Genomic DNA, 22,552 nt, shown 5'->3' with positions numbered 1-22,552 from the left:
CCCCGTCCAGGCACGGTGGGCACTTTTTTTTTTCAAGGTTTTCATTTCATATCACCTATCGGCCTGGGTCTAAAAATGTTAAACCGGATGCCCTGTCCCGGATGTTTGATAGCCCGAAGGAAACTTCAGTACCTGACACCATCCTATCCGAAAAGAACTTCCTACTTTTATTCACAAATCTGAAAGTTTGTCTTGAGCAAGCCTCTGCCCACATTCCTGGTCCACCCGGAATACCCCTGGTGAACAAGAATGGCTTGTTATGGGTTAAAGACAAGATCTTCGTCCCGGAAGAGGTCAGAACAGCAATTCTGGCTACCTGTCATGATCACTGATCTCTGGCTGCCTGTCATGAGCAATTCTGGCTGCCGGTCATTTTGGCGTCCATAGAACCCTTGACCTCCTGCAGCGTTCTTTTTGGTGGCCTGACATGGAGGAGAGCTGCAGGAGTTATGTACTCTCCTGTACCACCTGTTCCCGGTGTAAAACCGCCAGAAGTAAGGCGTGGGGCCTTCTCAGACCTCTTCCCATCCCTGATCGGCCCTGGCAAACAATTGCCATGGATTTCATCGTGGAACTTCCACCTTCTGCGGGGTGCTCTGCCATTTTTGTGGTGGTAGATCGACTCTCTAAAATGGCCCATTTTTTGCCCCTCAAGGGTACTCCCTCTGCAAGGGAAACTGCAGAGATCTTCATTAGGGAGATCATAAGACTCTATGGGATTCCCAGGAACATCATCTTTGACAGAGGGTACAATTTACGTCCCGCTTCTGGAAGGCTTTATGCAAACTGTTAAAGATCGAGTTGTCTATGTCCTCAGCCTACCACCCACAGACCAACGGACAAACTGATCGGGATCGGGTGGACGTGGGTACCAATGACATAGGCAGAGGAAGACGGAGAGTCCTAAACGATTTCAGGGACTTAGGCGCTAAGTTGAGGACTAGGACCTCCAAGGTAGTATTTTCCAAAATACTACCTGTACCTCGAGCCACACCAGAGAGGCAGCGGGAGATTAGGGAAGTTAACGAGTGGCTGAGGAGCTGGTGTAGTAAGGAGGGTTTTGGGTTCCTGGAGAACTGGGCCGACTTCTCAGTCGGCCACCGGCTCTTTGGTAGGGACGGATTGCACCTAAATGGGGTGGGTGCAGCCGTACTGGGTGCGAGGATGGCCAAAAAGTTAGAGGGGCTTTTAAACTAGGGAATGGGGGGAGGGTACAGATGTAGAATTAGCCAGTGGAAAGCAAGATTCAGAGGGCAGAAATGGGGGCATTAGCGGTAGGGTGTTCGGAGCTCCTAAACCCAGGGTGTGTATGGGGAAAAATCAAGAGAGCAGCCTAAAAACATCAAAAGAGGATAAATGTAACCGATCAAAATTACGAGGCTTGTATACCAATGCCAGAAGCCTGGCCAACAAGATGGGAGAGCTGGAGCTGCTGATGTTTGAGGAGGACTTAGATTTTGTGGGGATAACTGAGACTTGGTTTGACAGCTCCCATGACTGGATGGCGACCATTCAGGGGTATTCCCTTTATCGCAGAGATAGAGAAGGTAAAAAAGGGGGAGGGGTATGTTTGTATATTAAGAACAGCGTACAGGTAAATATGAGGGATGATATTAATAATGGAGCTATGGACGAGGCAGAATCCCTATGGGTAGAGCTTCAAAGGGAAGGCACGGTGGGGAAGGTATTATTGGGCGTATGCTATAGGCCCCCCAACCAGAGGGAGGAGGGGGAGACGGACCTCATGTTACAGATAGGATTGGCAGCAAGGATGGGAAATGTCATTATAATGGGGGACTTTAATTATCCAGATATAGACTGGGCAGAAGGAACTGCGCATTCAGCCAAGGCTCGGCAGTTCCTAAATATTTTGCAAGACAATTTCATGGGTCAGATGGTGAATGCACCAACAAGAAACAATGCGGTACTTGACCTACTGATTACCAACAATACAGACCTGCTCACGGATATAGAAATACGAGACAACTTAGGAAACAGTGACCATAGGTCAATTGGTTTCAGTATTAATTACAGTAATAGGAAACACAAGGGTAATATAAGGACACTGAATTTCAAAAGAGCCAATTTCCCTAAACTGCGCTCGCTGCTAGAAAATATCAAATGGGATAGAACCCTGGGGACAAAGAACACGGAGGAAAAATGGGAGTGCTTCAAGAGCATACTTAACAAAGGGATTGGCCAGTGCATTCCACAGGGAAATAAATTTAAAAGAGCAAAACTAAACCCTGGGTGGCTAAACTCCAACATAAAAATGTATACTAGAGCTAAAGAAAAGGCCTTCAAAAAATACAAGACTGAGGGGTCATTGGCAGCATTTAAGCACTACAAAGAGTGTAATAAGAAATGTAAAGACGAAATCAGGGCGGCTAAAATAGAACATGAGAGACATATAGCGGAGGAGAGTAAAAAGAACCCCAAGAAGTTCTTTAAGTATATAAACAGTAGGAAAGCGAGGCCAGAGCACATTGGCCCCATAAAAGATGATAAAGGAAAAATGGCCACAGAGGACAGAGAAAAGGCGGAAGTGTTAAATAATTTCTTTTCTTCAGTCTTCACAAAGGAATCGGGGGGCTACACGAACCTTGCTTGTAAGGCCGAACTAAATAATACACCTCAGGAAGTGCCGCCATGGCTAACAGAGGATAGACTAAGAGCTAAACTAGAGAAACTTAACATAAGTATATCCCCGGGACCGGATGGCTTGCACCCGAGGGTTCTTAATGAGCTCAGCCAGGTGATTGCCAGACCATTATTCTTGATCTTTAAGGATAGTTTACAGACGGGTATGGTGCCAGCTGATTGGAAAAAAGCCAACGTGGTACCAATATTTAAAAAGGGGCCGAGATATATCCCGGGTAACTATAGGCCGGTCAGCCTAACATCAGTAGTCTGCAAAATTTTGGAGGGGATGATTGTAAGATCCTGGTACCTGCGGTACCCTTCCAGCCTATTATTTGTACATTACGTTCCACCATATAGATAGGTGGAACGCATCTAGTACCTGTCCCTTTAAATTCCATGACCTCATCAGTGAGTGCCGCTCTGAGCGGCTATTTCAACCGCCGGCATTCACTCACATGTGTTCGTGCAAACCGCTTGCTACAGCATTACCTAACGCTGCCGAATCCTCCAGCTATTCCCTAATACCTGGATTGACCGAAGACTTGCTACAACATATTGTATCTCGCTACAAGATCATTACCTCACCGCCGGAACCCTCTCCTTACAAACCTACCAGTGATAAGTACCCCACAGGGGAATACCTTCCTAATCTACTTTCACTACTACTCTGCTTACTAAAGACTATTGCTACTCTAAGAACTATACTGTTACATCTAACATCTGCACCGCTACTTAGATTGCAAGCTCTTGAGCCTATTACCATCTTGTCACTGCACTAGCCTAGCATCTCCTGTACACTTCATCTGCTCTTCACTACCACCTGTTACCTGTACATGATTGCTATCCTAAGTGCTTACTATCACCATCTGTTACCTCTTACCATTGCTATCACTATCCACGCCTGTCCCCTCAGTATCACCTCTATACTTTCACATATAAACATATCACTCCAGGAACATCTTTAATGAGTGTCTGTGTTTGTGTATGTGCTTGCTGAGACAGGCTGATGCACAATGATGAGTCTTGAGAGTTGGATATGGTAGTTCAACACATCTCTACATGACTACTGAGTGTAACTTCCGCAGCTGCAAATCAACACCACACAAATAAACGCCGGAGCGTTACAATGATAAGGGACCACATACAAGACTTAAGTAATGAAAACGGTATTATAAGTAGTAATCAGCATGGATTCATGAAAAATCGTTCGTGCCAAACCAATCTATTAACCTTCTACGATGAAGTGAGCTGCCACCTAGATAAAGGTAAGCCTGTGGATGTGGTGTATCTGGACTTTGCAAAGGCCTTTGACACCGTTCCCCACAAACGCTTACTGTACAAACTAAGGAAGGTAGGTATGGACCATAAGGTGAGTACCTGGATAGAGAACTGGCTCCAGGGGAGAGTACAGAGGGTGGTGATTAATGGGGAGTACTCGGACTGGGCGGGTGTGGAAAGTGGGGTCCCCCAGGGTTCTGTCCTGGGACCAATCCTGTTTAATTTATTCATAAATGATCTAGAGGAGGGGATATCTAGTACAATCTCAGTATTTGCAGATGATACTAAATTAGGCTTGCCAATATCTTCTATGCAGGATGTGGAAACCTTGCAAGCGGACCTGAACAAAATAACGGGGTGGGCAACTACATGGCAGATGAGATTTAATGTTGAAAAATGTAAAGTAATGCACTTGGGGGCCAGAAACCAGAAAGCATGCTACTCACTAGGGGGGGAACCTCTGGGTGAGTCTAGGATGGAAAAGGACTTGGGGGTACTGGTAGACAACAGGCTTGGCAGTGGCATGCAATGCCAAGCCGCCGCAAGCAAAGCCAACAGAATACTGGGATGTATATAAAAGGGGATTCACTCCAGAAATAAAGAGATTATTCTTCCACTCTACAAGACTCTGGTCCGGCCACATCTGGAGTATGCTGTCCAGTTCTGGGCACCGGTCCTCAGGAAGGATGTGCTGGAACTGGAGAAAGTCCAGAGAAGGACAACAAAAATAATTAGGGGAATGGAGGACATCAGCTATGAGGAAAGACTACAAGCACTGAACCTATTCTCTCTGGAGAAGAGACGATTGAGGGGGGATATGATATCAATGTACAAATACTGTACTGGCGACCCTAGCATAAGGAACAAACTATTCAGAGAGAGGAGATACAATAAGACATGTGGCCACTCACTAAAACTTGAGGAAAGGCAGTTTAACCTTAAAGTGCGTAAGGGGTTCTTCACTGTAAGAGCGGTAAGGATGTGGAATTCTCTTCCACAAGCAGTCGTATCAGCAGGGAGCATTGATAGTTTCAAAAAACTATTAGATGGACACCTTAAAGACCACAACATACAGGGGTATACAATGTATGGTTAAAAGCAAACACACACACACATCATAGGTTGAACTGGATGGACTGATGTCTTTTTTCAACCTCACTAACTATGTAACTATGTAACTATGAGAAGACAAACCAAACCCTGGAGCAGTACCTGCGGTGCTTTACCACCTTTGTCCAGGACGACTGGGTAGCCCTGTTACCATTTGCAGAATTCTCCTACAACAATTCCAAGCACTCTGTTACTGGCCAATCTCCCTTCTTCGCTAATTATGGATTTCATCCCTCCTTCTTACCAGATATTCCATGTGAATCCGGAGTTCCTGCAGTCCAAGACACCGTCAACTTCTTTTCCTGTAATAATAACCTTCTGCGGGAGACCTTAGCCAAGGCCCAAACTTCATCCAAAAGGATCTTCGACAAGAGAAAATTGATTCTTCAACCTGATGATCGGGTCTGGCTTTCCACGGCTAATCTCCGCCTGGCCTGCCCGTCCAAGAAACTGGCTCCCAGATTTATTGGTCCATTTCCAGTTAAAAGGAAACTCAATGATGTGTCCTATGAACTATCCCTACCCGATACTCTTCGGATCCATCCCATATTTCATGTTTCCTTACTGAAGCCCGTGATCCCCGATAACTTCCCTGGTAGAAGTTCAGGTACCCCAGAACCTGTGATTGTGGATGGAGATGTGGAGTATGAGGCTGAGGCTGTGGTGGACTGTCGAAAGAGAGGCAACCAGCTACAGTTTCTCATCAAATGGAAGGGTTATGGTCCGGAAGAGAACTCCTGGGAGCCTGAATGGAACGTCCATGCTGCGGACCTAATCCAAGCATTTTTTCGTGCTCATCCACAAAAAAGGATCTTGTTGGGCACCCGGAGGTTGCCCTTAAGGGGGGGGGCAATGTTAGGAACCTGTCAGGAAGGCTCTGGCAGAGGATGAGCTAAAACTCACAGGCTATTTCGGCTCCACCCCTCTCATCAAGAAAGAGCACTATTTAAGCTGGATCAGCACACAGGTTCAGTGCTGTCTTGTCTTCAGCTCCTGCCGTTGTTCCTGACCCTGTGACCTGTTTGCTGCTGATTTCCTATTGACCTTTTGGCTTGTTCCTGACTCCGCTCGTCTGCTGCCCGTCCTGACTCTGGCTTGTTTGACCATTCTCTCGGATCTCCCTTGTCTGTTTACCCGCCTTCGGACCTTGATCGGTTCTCCCTTGGTGGGGCGACCCTGAGGACCGCGACCTGGTATCACGCAGCGAAGTCCATCCTCACCACCAGAGGCTCTGGCGAAAACCAGTGGATACTTAGACTCCGCACCTCAGGCTAGCCTGTGTCACTTACCTTGGGGGTTCCGTCCAAGCTCCGCCCTCTAGCGAACATCAGGGCCTTTCTCTGTCGTCAGGTTACCACCAGCACTCTAACAATACCTCTCTCTCTCTACTCCTCTGTCCTCCACTCCTGAGCATGTTTAGGAAGTTGCAGCATTGTTTGAACAAAACAGAAGACCTTGGACATGCTGAAATGTTCTGCTTTCTGCATTATAATATTGTTCTACTTAACTGGGAGTATTGAAAAGAGTAGTGTCCACTCCACTCCAAAGTCTAGCTGTTGCCTACCTTTTTTTCTAGCAGTTTTGCACTGACTGCTGTAGTTGCAGTGAGTGCCCTACTGCTAAGAGTCCAATCCAATCCAATGTGTAGCTGTTGCCTAGCTTTTTTCTAGCAGTTTTGCACTGACTGCTGTAGTTGCAGTGAGTGCCCTACTGCAGAGGTAGTCCACTGACTCCAATCCAAACCACTGTCTAGCTGTTGCCTAGCTTTTTGCTAGCAGTTTTGTACTGACTGCTGTAGTTGCAGTGAGTGCCCTACTGCAGAGGTAGTCCACTGAGTGACTCCAATCCACTGTCTAGCTGTTGCCTAGCTTTTTTTCTAGCAGTTTTGCACTAACTGCTGTAGTTGCAGTGAGTGCCCTACTGCAGAGGTAGTCCGCTGAGTGACTCCAATCCAATCCACTGTCTAGCTGTTGCCTAGCTTTTTTCTAGCAGTTTTGCACTGACTGCTGTAGTTGCAGTGAGTGCCCTACTGCAGAGGTAGTCCGCTGAGTGACTCCAATCCACTGTCTAGCTGTTGCCTAGCTTTTTTTCTAGCAGTTTTGCACTGACTGCTGTAGTTGCAGTGAGTGCCCTACTGCAGAGGTAGTCCGCTGAGTGACTCCAATCCACTGTCTAGCTGTTGCCTAGCTTTTTTTCTAGCAGTTTTGCACTGACTGCTGTAGTTGCAGTGAGTGCCCTACTGCTAAGAGTCCAAATCCAATGTCTAGCTGTTGCCTAGCTTTTTTTCTAGCAGTTTTGCACTGACTGCTGTCATTTCAGTGAGTGCCCTACTGCAGAGGTAGTCCGCTGAGTGACTCCAATCCACTGTCTATCTGTTGCCTAGCTTTTTTTCTAGCAGTTTTGCACTGACTGCTGTAGTTGCAGTGAGTGCCCTACTGCTAAGATTCCAAATCCAATGTCTAGCTGTTGCCTTGCTCTTTTTCTAGCAGTTTTGCACTTACTGCACTGCATTAGTTGCAGTCAGTGCCTTACTGCAGAGGTAGTCCTCCTTCACTGACTCCAGTCCATCCAATCCACGGTGTATGTGGGGTCACGATGTATATTGTGTAGCTGTTGTTTTTGCCTATCTTTTTTTCTAGCAGTTTTGCACTGACTGCACTGCACTGCATTAGTTGCAGTCAGTGCCTTACTGCAGATGTGGTCCTCTTCCACTGACTCCAGTCCATCCAATCCATGGTGTATGTGTATTTTGTGTAGCTGTTGTTGTTGCCTAGCTTTTTTTCTAGCTGTTTTGCACTGACTGCACTGCAGTAACATATTGCAGTGTGTGAGTCCACTATTGCAGCACTTTACTATGCATTAATGCACAATCAGATGATGTAAAATGCAAAGCAAATGTCTCTGCAATTGAAGTTTTCATATCAGTTTTTATGCAGTTAAGGTGTGAAGAACGAGCACTTAATGTTAAAAATGTTAATAAATAAAGATTTACATGTTTATTAAGAGATTTGTGTCGAATTTTGTGTTTTTTTTGGGTAATTTTTACACGTGTGAAAATATCGGCCAATATCGGCCGATACCGATATGCGATCGGCAAAATATCGGTATTGGCATAGAAAGAACGATATCGGTAGATCGCTAATTAAAAGGTGTACGTATTCTTTAATCCTTTGCATCTGGCTGGATTATAGTCTTGATACAACAAATATAAGTCCAAATCGAGGCAACCTTGGTCGGGAGAAAAAAAAATTATCAGATTTGATGTATATTTCCTTATTGGTAATGAGTTCTTGCAAGATAAGCTAATGCATGATAGGACTTACACTACCATTCCCCCCACCAAAGGAATAAACATTCAATCCTGGCCAATCTGAGCATGTCTAATGTGTTGGATTACAAGATGAAAAACAACATGGGTTTACTTCAGGGAGATCATGTCAAACAAATCTTATAGATTTTTTTGACTGGGTGACTAAAATAATAGACGGTGGAGGTGCAGTAGACATTGCATATCTAGATTTTAGTAAGGCTTTTGACACTGTCCCACATAGAAGACTTATCAATAAACTGCAGTCATTGAGCATGGACTCCCATATTGTTGAGTGGATTAGGCAGTGGCTGAGTGACAGACAACAGAGGGTTGTAGTCAATGGAGAACATTCAGAACAAGGTCATGTTACCAGTGGGGTACCTCAGGGATCTGTACTGGGACCAATTTTGTTTAATATCTTCATAAGTGATATTGCAAAAGGCCTTGATGGTAAGGTTTGTCTTTTTGCTGATGACACAAAGATATGTAACAGGGTTGATGTTCCTGGAGGGAAACGCCAAATGGAAAAGGATTTAGGAAAACTAGAAGAATGGTCAGAACTCTGGCAACTGAAATTTAATGTGGATAAGTGCAAGATAATGCACCTGGGACGTAAAAACCCAAGGGCAGAATATAGAATATTTGACACAGTCCTGACCTCAGTATCTGAGGAAAGGGATTTAGGAGTAATTATTTCAGAAGACTTAAAAGGTGGGAAGACAATGTAATAGAGCAGCACGAAATGCCATCAGAATGCTTGGATGTATAGGGAGAGGTATAAGCAGTAGAAAGAGAGAAGTGCTTATGCTGCTGTACAGAACACTGTTGAGACCTCACTTGGAGTATTGTGCGCAGTACTGGAGGCCATATCTCCAGAAGGATATAGATACTCTAGAGAGAGTTCAGAGAAGAGCTACTAAACTAGTACATGGATTGCAGGAAAAAACTTACCAGGAAAGGTTAAAGGACCTTAACATGTATAGCTTGGAAGAAAGAAGAGACAGAGGGGATATGATAGAAACTTTTAAATACATAAAGGGAATCAACTCGGTAAAGGAGGAGAGCATATTTAAAAGAAGAAAAACTACCACAAGAGGACACAGTTTTAAATTAGAGGGGCAAAGGTTTAAAAGTAATATGAGGAAGTATTACTTTACTGAGAGAGTAGTGGATGCATGGAATAACCTTCCTGCAAAAGTGGTAGCTGCAAATACAGTGAAGGAGTTTAAGCATGCATGGGATAGGCATAAGGCTATCCTTCATATAAGATAGGGCCAGGGACTATTCATAGGATTCAGATATATTGGGCAGACTAGATGGGCCAAATGGTTCTTATCTGCCGACACATTCTATGTTTCTATGTGTTACATTTTGTGAAAAAAGGAAAAAAAATTGGATAGTGGGGGTTGGAGTTGGTTGTTCTGTGCTTTAGGCTCTGTTCACACTGTGGCATTCTGGATCGCAGGCAGAATCACCGCAAATTGCAGGATGGGCTTGCAATCCCCGTTACTTCCAATGGCACCATAATCACAAACAGAATTGTGGGACGTCTGTTGCTCAAAAGAATACCATTCCAGAACTTCTTTTGAGCGGCAGTTTGTGGGATTTGTAAAGAGACAATCGTGGCAAAATTGCTCCGCGATTGGGGTGCCATTGGAAGTAGTGGGAATCGCAAGTACATCCCGCGATTTGTGGCAATTCAGAATCGCGGGCAGAATCCCTGCGATTCCGCTCGCGATCCGGAATGGCACAGTGTGAACAGAGCCTAAAGCACAGAACAACCAATTCCAACCCCCACTATCTAATTTTATTTTCATTTTTCACAAAATGTAACACATTAGACATGCTTAGATTGGCCAGGTCAGAATGTTTATTCCTTTGGTGGAGTAATGGTAGTTTATAGGTATGTCTTAACATGCATCAGCTTTTTTTGGAAGAACTCATTACCAATTAGGAAATAAACATCAAAGCTGATAATTTTTTTTTCTCCCGACCAAGGTTACCTCGTTTTGAACTCATATTTGTTGTATCAAGACTATCCGTAACGCCATAGTGTGAACAGAGCCAAAAGAAAAGAAACTTAGATTTTCAAATTTGCTAGCTGGATGCTGCTGTGGTAATATTTGTTCAATACAAGTTGTACTGCAGAACACAATACCTTTTTTTCACTACTACATCCCCAAAAGCTGAGATGAGATATACATTTAAAAAAACAAAAAAAAATGTATGTGTGTATGATATTAAAGCTATATTTCGCTAAAAATACAATAAAATCATTATTAGCAGACACAAATACAACATAAGTGTATTAGTGAGGGACAACTGTCTCTTTCTCAGCAGATAAAATCTGGCAGCAGGGAGAGGGGGAGAGACCAGCTTTTAGCTGCTGGAGGAAGATTTCTGTAAATGTCATCCATCAATAATCCCCCCTCCCTGTGTGGGCCCCCCTGTGTGTGCTCGGGCCCCCTACAAGCGGACCGGTCGCCCCCCCCCCCCCCATCAGTGGCCCTGCACACACATAGTATAAAGAGGGACAGAGACATTCACACACAGTGCCTGCAGCTGTGTAATGCATTTGGGGCTTCAATTTTACCTGATAGTAATTCTGTTTTTGTCCTTGTTCATTGTATTGAGCAATTTCTTCTCACTTGTTCTGAGCTGGACATTAGAGAATTCTTTACATGTTGATATTATTGTGACCTGATTTTATTATTGATGGCATAGGAGAAAAGATTTGTATTTAAATACATTTACTGTACACATTGCTTCAACAAAAAAAAAGTACCAGTGTTGGAAAATAAATTACCAGTTCCGACAGGGTCTCTTTTCCTTGAATGCTGTAGAACAGTTTGGCTGTGTCAAAGGCAATATAATATGATGCTATGAGTTTACCATTTTCTAGGAAAGAGAATAATACATATTTGGTTGGTACTATAAACAATAAATATGTAATACTGTACCTGTAACATGTCAACCTTGTTATGATATATTTGTTTTAGTAGATGCTGGAGATTTAAAACCTCTATATTTTGGGGCTCTATTGGTTGGATATACTGTAAGCACTAAAAATTGTTGTAAAGTTTACTTTTTTCTTTATAACAAAAAAGCTGTTATACTTACCTGCTCCGTGCAACAGTTTTGCACAGAGTGGTTCCTTACCTCCTGGAGACCCTTACCAGCACTGTCCATTCCTTGTTCATGTGGGCGCTCCCGTAGCAAGCCCTGTGCTATGGGGGCACCTGTTCGGGTCCATAGACACAGACAGTGTGGCTCGGTCATGTCCCTGCACCCCCCCCCCCCCACAGGATCTGACCGACAGCAGCAGGAACCTATGGCAGTGCTGCTGTGGGACAGTGCTGGATCAGTGAAGGAGTCAGATAAGTGTTTAGGGAGGGAGGGGCAGGAAATGCAATAAAGTAAAAAACTGCTTAGACTTCAGAACCGCTGAGTTTACGAAGCCCATCTACTGAAGAGTAGAGTCCATACATTTAGCAAAGTGAATATTTACTCTATAAAGTGTACGTTCAGTGAGCGTAGAAAATAAAATGAAGCTGTGTTCACGTTCGATAATGTGTAAAAGAAATAAAAAAAATACAGGATTTTTGCTTGCACATGATTAGGTGATTGAAGTGAACATACCTCCTTTTTCACTAAGCAAAGTGACCATTCTCTTTGGAAAGTGTACAGCCTCTACTACTTTAGTAAAATCAAGCACTATGTTTCTACACGCCTGCTGTAGCCATATGACGGATTTCCACTCTCCTTAAAGCAGTATGGCCGAAGCTTTTTTGGCTATACTTCTCAAGTCGGTCACAGGGGTGCAGTTAGTTCTGCACTCCCGTGATCCATTTTCGCCTGACAGTGGGCTAAAGCCAGGCTTCGAAAGGATCCCGACCATATGCAAGCCGCTTGGAGACTGAGCCAGCTGCACCTGCCCTCTCCACAGCTCAGATCCGGTGACTCTGCAGGCTGAAGACCACAAGCTGAATGATCAGAGGTGTTTGATTGCTCAGGTCTTGGTCATAAAGGTGGCGGGGGACAGCTGCAACTGGGATAGATGCTGCAGCCATCTAGGCGAGTATGATTTTTTTTTTTTTTACAATTCTCATACTTCTCTTTTAATGGATTTTTTACTTTCAAAAGGTTTTTAAAAAATATATTTTTTTAAAGAACAATAATAGGTACAGAAGATTCTGTAGTCGTACATTGATAGTTCATTAACTAGATAATGAACAATGACCAGTGCAGGGCCACATTCTTGTTTGTGAAAATAACAAGCATACTGTACAAGAAATGATTGCACACCAGATGCAGTATTCATCTGTTTAAATAAATCTACAGTGATAAACATAGGTTGCCTCATCCTGGTTAAAGAGGTGAGGTAATTTCTGCTCTAGTTGTCAAGGGATAGTCATTTATTGCATCTTGAGGGATATTTAGCTTCAGACAAGACATCAGTCTGTAGCAGCATAAATTGTGACAAAAAAAAAGGGGGAGGGGGTGGTGGAGTGAGAAAAGGGGGGGATGTGGTCTCCTTAATGGGTTTGTAATTATTTTGCATTACAGCTAATGAAACAAAAGCTGGGACAAGCAAAATTTGGCAGGAATACCCAAGTCCCACATAGACAGGAACAGCATTAGGAATTATGGCTGGGTGATTTAACTGCTAGAAGGTCCAAGCCAGGAGACTGACTCAGTCCACTAGGCCCCATCTATAAATGAAATATTAATTTTGGATGGACTGACCCATTGATGTAAAAGGATCATTTTAAGCTAATCACCCATTAGCTTCCTATATCTCTTAGAAAAGATTTTCCTGAAGTAATTTGTATTTCTAACCCTGCTTAAAAGGCAATAAAGGCAATGTTATTCTTTCATCACAGGACTCAATTATTTTTATATTCCATGATGTCAAATCTGTCAATTTTCCAAGTGTGTTCTTTTGGGGCTCTTTATTCACCAGTGTACTCAAAAGATATAAAGGTTTCTACGAGGTTAAGTTTGTCAGCAACCATGATACTGGATTAGTTTGGGTGCAGCTGACTTTAAGGCCTCAGGCACACAGGGCGTTTGAAAAAATGAGCTGCAAAGCCAGTTCGGACGCCAGGAAAAAGCAGCTGTAAAAACGTGCTTTTAGAAGCGTTTTGTATTGGTGTTAATGCACGTTTTAGCCACGTTTAGCAGTGTTAGCCTAACGCTGTATGCAGCCTTTAGCAGTGTCAGGTGTTTTTACAGCTTAACGCTGCTGCTCCAGAACGCACTGGTCCTGTTTTTTTTTTTTTTTTTACATCTTGAAAACTCTTATGCCACGTACAGCTCTTAAAAGCCTATGTGTGCATGAGGCCATACTATAACATGGAGGGGTGTTTTTAAGCTGCAAAAAAAAAAAAAAAAAAACATCTGATGCTCCTCTAAGCAGCTGTAAAAAGTCCCTGTGTGCATGAGGCCTAAAGATAACTATACATACCAATGACTTAGGACCTATTGTTTTTCAGCGGTTTACTAACGCTTTAAAGGCAAAACCTTAGTATTCAACGGGTTATAACCATCTCTTACTCTCGCCAAAATAAAAATAGAAAAAAACATTTTGCATATAGTTCTACTTTAAAAATTGTTGACAATAGCAATAAATTGAAGGAATCAACTTACTCAACACTGTGAATCCAGGAATAAACTAAAAATAACATAATGATACAATACTTTTCAAGTAAATTATTTAGACATAAAAATAATATTTTTACTAAATATGCACAGAATATTTCTGGTTTCCTGCTTACAATCATAGATTTAATAAGGCTAAGCATTGCAAAAAATACCAGTCTGCAGCATTTAATTTATTAATTATTCAATGCATTTAAAAAATTAGGTAGATATTTAAAACAACTTGGAATTTTTACCTGTAGGCTTAACATTAACTTCTTCATCCATTTCAATTAATCCAACAGATGATAAATCATTTAAATTTTTCAAACACAGTTCTGTTATGTATAAAATATAGATTAATTATCAGCATAAAGTTGAGGCTTGCCATTTGAACAAATAATACAATAAAAAGTAGGCCTAAACCAGACAAAATTTAGATTTATAGATTATTATTTGAATTAACACCTCTTAAAATTTTTGTTTAGAAATGCCTACAGTTCATTTGTGTTTTTTTTCTTGTCTGTGCTTCACTTCATTTTTACTTTTTGCCACCTAAAATAGCATGGAGTCCAACTTCTGCTCATCAGAGACTTAGCTGCTGTGTTTTAATCCAGCTAGGCAATCAACATTGGCTTACATCTGGCTCAACCATTTGGGTTATCGTTGGGTGTTGAGTGATCCGAGTTGTGTGCACCAGCATTCTTTTCATGCTCTCAGGCAACTTTCACACTGCTCCATTGAAAAAAATGCATTACAGGGATCCTGCTGCTTCCGGGGGAGGAACCTACATGGTGCGTGAGTAAGTGCCATCCAACTATGCAGCGACGGGCCTCTTCCCTCTAGCCCCCCCCCCCCCCCCAGTCCGGTGCGGAACTCTCCTCAAACTGCCCGGGATGGAGCCTGGCAAGTCATTGTAGCAGTTGGAGCTGACGGAGCGGCGGGATGATACGTGATACACACACACCCGATCTTTTGCCAGGCAGCACACATGTCTGTGGTAAGGCAGCACACTCGGGTGAACCCAGGCTCAACTGTTCAGCTGCTTGGCATCCACGAGAACAGCGCCCACCAGTACCTACCAGAAAGGAAGGAGGGAGTCAAGAGGGGACTGCCAGAGCCTGGCGGCAGCCGGAGCAATTAGTAGACTGGAGGCAAGACTGAACAGGACATTCATTTAAAAACAAAAAAAAAAAAACAGCTTCTTTTAGCTTTTTTATAGAAGGCGCTAAACTTGGAGAGGTGGATCGGAGATACCCCAAATCCTGAAGCCTGACTCCTGATTTCTCTCTAAAACAAGGAAATTCACCAGATCCCAACCTGATCCCCAATCACATTCCCGCAGACCCCGTCAGCTGAGTGGTGAGGCCAATCCATTTTTCTTTTTTTTCTATGTCTCTAATGCTTGTTGACCTTGTTCTGCATTGACTGTACTAACTGAATGCCTGTTTCTCTTGATCAAATACACGGTCTTTAGCGACATAAAGGCATCTCTGGGATTTATCAGTTTAAGGAGGCTGGAAAACAGAGTTTAAAAATATGAGATGTAAATCAGCAAGAGGTGACTTCAAGCCCCGGAATGATTAAAACCTTTATGATACAAGAAGATACCCTGGAGAAACAGACTCTAGAGAAAACACAAGGAACCCGTATAAGACAAACGAAAGCAAGGGAAAAGAGTGGACAGAGCGAGGCATCACTAGACATGGACATTACAGGCCAATTGCCCACAAAGGGTGAAATGGCGGCTATGCTCGCAGCACTAGAAAAATCTTTAAAAACAGAATTGATAACAATACACAACGATTTGGGTCATCTAATAACACGAGTGGAAGATCTGAGACAAGACAGCTACAGTATCTCACAAAAGTGAGAACACCCCTCACATTTTTGTAAATATTTTATTATATCTTTTCATGTGACAATACTGAAGAAATGACACTTTGCTACAATGTAAAGTAGTGAGTGTACAGCTTGTATAACAGTGTAAATTTGCTGTCCCCTCAAAATAACTCAACACAGAGGGGGCGTGGCATCCCGGCGGGGAAGATGGCTGCTTAAGCCCGCGGCTCCGCTCAGTCACCCAGGACCGTGTCTCACAGCACAGACCTCCAGCCCTCTCAGAGCCCATAATCACACCCAGGCTGACCCCTACAGCTCCCGCCACCATGACCCGCCGCAAGAAAAAAGCCCGCAGCTAAACTAGCTGGAAGGCTTCTTCAAACCTCCAGGAGCGGGTCTCTGGCAAGATGTCAGCGGCCAGCAGCAGACGTCCCCACGAGGCGTGGACTGGGAGCAGGCTGGAGTGAGGCTTCGCCGGGTAGAAAACCCTGACAGTGAGTGATCCTCGGGCTCCTCTTCTCCTGCATCCCCCTTCTCCAGAAGCCCGGTCAAGGCTAAACCCCGCAGGGACTCTCTACTGCGGCAAAGACAGGAGACAGGCATGGAGCTAGGCCCCATACAGGGATCCCCTCCAGATCCCATATTTCAGGCACAAATATGTAGCTATGCCTTCCCCATGGGGGGCCAGCCAGTGTCAGACAATATGTTAAAGGGAATGCTGCTATCCGTAAGATCTGGAATCTGACATTATGAGCTGTATGCACCAGTTTAAACAGGATTTAAACTCCATGGGAGACAGGATCAATAATGTGCAATCCTATGAGAAAGTATGCCTTATCCTTCAACACCATGGTGGATGCACACTGAAGAAATTTTGCAGCTAAAAGATAAAATCGCTGACCCGGAGGATAGGTCCAGGCGTAACAATCTGAAATTAGGGGGGATCCCGGAGTCAGCCCAGACAGCCCAACTGGCCCAGTATGCAATGCACCTGTTCTCCACGCTAGTGCCCTCACTTTCTGACACTGAACTTTCCATAGACAGGATCTATAGGCCCCCTAAGCATACTCTTTTGGCCCCAGACATGTCCTGCTTAGGATCCACTTTTTCCAGTCTAAGGAGAAAATCATCTCCACATTTCGCCAAACTACTGACCGCCCTGCAGAGTTCTCAGGTCTAAAAATTCTACCTGACCTGTCCAGACACACTATACAGAAACACAGAAACTTGGCAACGATTATGAAGGTGCTGCGAAACCATAAGATCCCCCACAAGTGGAAATATTCGGCATAGCTGTCCATCACCCATAATGGATAATGGATCCACCTCCCTGATTTCCACCCTGGAAGAGGGCATCGCACTGCTCCAACGCTGGGGTATTGTACCCTCCCTCCCCCCTCAGGACTCGCCTCCTTGAACTCCAGCCCCGATGGCCCTTAGCGAGGAATGGCAAGTTGTTTCAAAAAAGAGGTCGGCTAAGAAGAAAGCGAAGGACGGAGGCACCCGTACATCATGACTGCAACGACACGGTCCCTGGCCACAGGATAAAGACTCATCCTAATGGCCCGTAGTTATTTTACCTTATCAACTGTTATAGTTGATCACGGACCCCTTTGGTGGTCCTTTTTTTATACTCCTTACTTCATCTCCTTTTTCTATTAGTCTTTCTCCATTGTCCTTTGGATTTTGCTCACCTTCTGCCAGGAAATTACTTGGCTATTCCCATGATTGATTACCTTCTTCGGAGACTCCTACATCGCAGCAATGCAAACACAACCAGACTCTGTTCCAAAGATTACCATGCCTTTCAAATGCATTTCTATTAATGCCAATGGTCTGAATCACCCGGCCAAGAGACTCTCCCTCTGCAAGGAAGCCATCGCCAGTAAAGCCAATACAAGAAACTCCCTTCCAGGACTTAATCCACCCCAAATGAGGCCACAGGGACTTTTTACATGTCTTCCTAGCGAATGCACGAGAAAAGAAGAAGGAAATCATGGTTGCCATAAGACATACTGTTACACTTAAAATCAAATACCTCCTTGCGGATCCTGAAGGCCGCTACAGCATCCTTACAGGGGACAAACTTCCTCTCGCATTGGTATTCCTATATGCTCCTAACATGAACCAATTACGCTTTCTCCGCAGGTTGCTTAAAGTGATATCTACAGTCAAGTACAGTAACCTCTTGCTATGTGGTGATTTTAATTTGACAGTTGACCCGGGGATGGACTCCACATCTCCTCCCGGGGGCCGACCTGTCTCGTTGCATTCTTTGCTCCGTGAAGAGAAATTGTATGATGTCTGAAGGTGTCAACATGCCACCAAAAGGGACTTTTCTCGTATTGACTTATTTGTTGCAGATAATCACTTGCTGGGGAGAACCTACTCCACGGCGATCAAGGACATCATGTGGTCTGACCACACTGTGATTGAGATGATCGCGGAGTAGGGGTCCCTCGGGGGGCATCCCCTATTTGGCGTTGTAATGTCTGGAACTTGCAATCCACGACCAGTGGCAAACATATCTCCCAGCATCTCCAGGAATTCTTCTAATTCAATTCCCATACAGTCTCCGATCCTTGGAGTCTGTGGGGTGCCCAAAAAAGCCTTCATGAGACGGATATGCATCCAACAAAACTCTAGAGTTAAAAAACTTTATAGCCAAAAAATCACGGGACTCCTATGGAAAATCCATGAATTAGAGACACGTAACAAACAACACCCTGCACCGGCACTTTCAGAAGCCTTGGTTACATTGAGACAGGAACTGAGATCCCTTTTATTAGAATAATATGATAAACACTTACGCAAATTACGACTTACCTACTATACTCAGGCCAACAGAGTCGGGAAGGCTTTAGCCAATAGAAATAAATGAAACAGGCAAAATCCAGAATATAACACTTAATCCATTCCCTTTCTGCACATAAATTAACACACCCTCAGGACATAGCTGATTCATTTGCCAGTTATTATGGTTCTCTATACAATCTTAGCAAGGACCCTGACATACGCAAATTGTCTACATCTGACATATCTGGCTTCATAGATAAATTAAACTTACCTCGCCTCTCTGAGAACCAAGTCAACACTTTAAATGCCCCGTTTACACATGCTGAGATAAGTAAAGTCATACTATCCCTCCCGAATGGTATATCTCACGGCCCAGACTGCTTCCCTAACAAATACTGCAAACTGCACCACTAGATTCTAAGCCCCTTCTTAGCTGAGGTTTATACCAAAGCAGCAGTAACTTCTGTATTCCCCAGGGGAGATGCTGGGAGCCTATGTGGTCACTTTCCCCAAACCAGGGAAGGATCCCTCCTTGTCTGTTAACTATCGTCCTAGATCTCTCTTGAACACGGATGTCAACATTTTTGCTAAACTGTTAGCTAAGCGTCTCCAGAAGGTACTGCCTTCCCTGGTTAAGAGGGACAAAATGGGCTTCAGCACTGGACGGCAAGCCTCCGATGCCACCAGACAGATTGTTAATATCCTTCACATTGCCTAAAAAAACAGAATGCCTTCTCTGCTCCTCCCTTTGGATGCAGAGAAGGCGTTCAATATGGTGAATTGGGACTACATGCCTGCAACCTTGTCTATGTGGTACTATGTTGTCAGCAATTTTAGCTCTGTATTCCTGCCCCGCAGAAGGGGTGATCACATCCAGAACACTTTTCAAAAGTATTCAAAATTACCAATGGTACTCAACAGGGCTGCCCCCTCTCCCTCACGATCTTTAACCTCATGATCGAACCCCTAGCGGAAGCGGAAGATGTTAGGGGTTTAGCCTTAATAACATGGAGCACAAAATTAATCTATTTGCGGACGATATCATGCTTATGCTTACAGACCCGGAAAAGTCTCTCCCCGCTCCCCACCAGATCCTCACAGTTTTTAGTGGAATATCCTACTATAAAGTTAACACGTCAAAGTCAGTTATTTTAGATTTGGGAGTCCACCCAGCCACTGTACTTTCCTTAAAAGCCAAGTGCCCTTTTCCATGGACCATGGGTAATAATAGCATACCTAGGCATCTACCTCACCCCCCGTACCGCTAATCTCCTCACCTGTAATCTTGTACCCCTGAAACAGAAGTTGTCTGAGGAACTAGGCTGTATAGCGAAAATTTAGCTATCCTGGGGCGGTAGAATGGCCACCCTCAAGATGAATGTCCTACCCCAGATCCTCTACCTATTCAGAGTCCTTCCTATTCCGTTCCCACAAACACATTTATCAGTCCTGTCGAGTATTATGCAGAAATTTCAATGTCTGGGGAAAAAGGCTTGTATCGCCTCGACTACCCTCATAAGCGACTTGTGGATCCCTTGGGACAGTCCTAATTTCCCTCCTCCTATGAGTGCCTCCTTGTGTGCATGGAGATTATTGTCAAAATCCCAACCCACTCAGGACCTACTTCAGGACAATCCACTCCCGCTGAAAATATTAAACGCTAGGATCCCTAGTTTAGATGTCACAAGACTATACACCTCCGGCCTGTTGAGCCTGCTACAATTCTATGATGGGGGTAAACTCAAAAACAGAGAATTACTGCTCAAGGAATATGACTTGCCACCTACACTCTCCTTCACTGTTACAAGAATCCTGTACTTCCTCTCTAGATCCCCTCTGGGGAAGTTGCTCATGCACCCTAAAGCCTGGAGCTTTTACACCTCAGTGACTCCCACACCAAAAGGTATATCTCTATTTTATGGTATCCTAACCTCGGAACATCAACCTCAAAAGACTCCCTCCATGCTGCACTGGGGAAGGGTACTACAGGGCCCTTTAACTTTGCATCAGTGGACATTGGCCATACAGTCCATCTACAAATACTGTATTCCCATTGCACTAACCATTGGGAAATGACAATAAAAATTGTCAACAGGTGGTATTACACGCCCTTCAGACTGGCAAAATGGCATCCTCGTAGTTCCCCCGATGCTGGCGTAATTGTGGCCAGGTGGGGACCTTGCAGCACATCTTGTGGGAGTGCCCCTCACTCACAAGCTTCTGGAACAAGACATTTCAGTGAATACGTAGCAACCTGCACTGGCATACTATCCCCCCCGATATCCCGCACATTGCAGACAGGTGGTCACACATGTGCTCTTAGAAGCCAGATCCCTTATTCTGAGAAAATGGAAAACGGCGCTTGTCCCAAACCTTTCAGAAATAATTGAAATTGTTAATACTAATTACCAATATGAAAAATCCTTGGCTATTAACGCACTGACCTATAATAGTTTCCAAAAATCTTGGGAAATTTGGCCCTACGTCTCATAACCGAGTCTCCTAAACTCCCCCTCTACTCTCTCCTTTCTTGGTTAATACTTTTTGCCCTTCACAGCAGTAGGCACTTCCATTGGCATGTTCCCATAGTACTAAGGTCTAGACTTCTCTATGCCTTGTTCTAAGGTCGGGACCCCCCTCCCCAACACTAAGGTTCCCAATGGGGAGTTGAGGGAACTCGGGAGAATCAGTGAGTTGACAGTACTAAGTTTTCGTTAATGGAAGTATGTGATAATGTTGCTTTTGTTTGTAATGTATGTGTTTTTAAGTTTTAATACGCCCTTTTCTTTCCGTTTTTCTTCTATTGGACAATGTACTGTGGAAGATTGTATTGACACTGTTAGTTTTGTTTCCATTTCACTCAGAAAAATGTATTAATCAAAAAAAATAACTCAACACACAGCCATTAATGTCTTAAACTGCTGGCAACAAAAGTGAGTACACCCCTAAGTTAAAATGTCCAAATTTGGCCCAAAGTGTCAATATTTTGTGTGGCCACCAATATTTTCCAGCACTGCCTTAACCCTCTTGGGCATGGAGTTCACCAGAGCTTCACAGGTTGCCACTGGAGTCCTCTTCCACTCCTCCATGATGACATCACAGAGCAGGTGGATGATAGAGACCTTGTGCTCCTCCACCTTCTGTTTGAGTATGCCCCACAGATGCTCAATAGGGTTTAGGTCTGGAGACATGCTTGGTCAGTCCATCACCTTTACCCTCAGCTTCTTTAGCATGGCAGTGGTCGTTTTGGAGGTGTGTTTGGGGTCGTTATCATGTTGGAATACTGTCCTAAGACCACAGGACATGGTTCCAGTAATCCATGTCCTTAGTCTGCTTGTCTTCCGCAAATTGTTTGTGGGCTTTCTTATCTTTAGAAGAGGCTCTTCTGGGACGACAGTCATGCAAACCAAATGATGCAGTGTGCGGCGTATGGTCTGAGCACTGAACGGCTGACCCCCCCTCCCCACCCCTTCATCCTCTGCAGCAATGCTGGCAGCACTCTATTTCCCAAAGACAACCTCTGGATATGATACTGAGCACGTGCACTCAACTTCTTTGGTCGACCATGGTGAGGCCTGTTCTGAGTGGAACCTGTCCTGTTATACCACTGTATGGTCTTGGCTACCATGCTGCAGCTCAGTTTCATGGTCTTGGCAATCTTCTTATAGCCTAGGCCATCTTTATGTAGAGCAACAATTCTTCTTTTTAGATCCTCAGAGAGTTCTTTGCTATGAGGTGCCATGTTGAACTTCCAGTGACCAGTATGAGAGAGTCAGAAAGGAAAAGTTTGTTAGGCGCCTATGCTGGGAGATGGGTCCCCATTCAGGGGTCTTGATGGACCGATGACCGGACTTCTGGGGTGCACGGATGCACCACGCCAACACCAAGGGCAGCTCTAACAGGCAGAAGTGTAGTCCTGCTGGCAGGCAGAAA

General features: G+C 44.2%; 1 protein-coding gene across 1 annotated transcript in view; it reads right to left on the bottom strand.

Annotated features, from left to right (window-relative positions):
* Positions 1-22,552, bottom strand: part of HFM1 (helicase for meiosis 1) — a gene marked incomplete at its 5' end in the record, with an annotated part of 582,583 nt that overhangs the window by 296,415 nt on the left and 263,616 nt on the right. The window contains 3 exons of the mRNA XM_082266347.1: positions 10,935-11,041; positions 11,148-11,239; positions 14,239-14,319. Coding sequence (XP_082122473.1) covers positions 10,935-11,041; positions 11,148-11,239; positions 14,239-14,319 — 280 coding nt within the window. The remainder of the gene's footprint in view (positions 1-10,934; positions 11,042-11,147; positions 11,240-14,238; positions 14,320-22,552) is intronic.

This window comes from Pelophylax lessonae (assembly GCF_965119305.1).
Source record: "Pelophylax lessonae genome assembly, chromosome: 8".
Taxonomy (NCBI): domain Eukaryota; kingdom Metazoa; phylum Chordata; class Amphibia; order Anura; family Ranidae; genus Pelophylax; species Pelophylax lessonae.
Note: the sequence above shows the minus strand (reverse complement) of the source record. Positions and strands in the feature narration are given on the sequence as shown.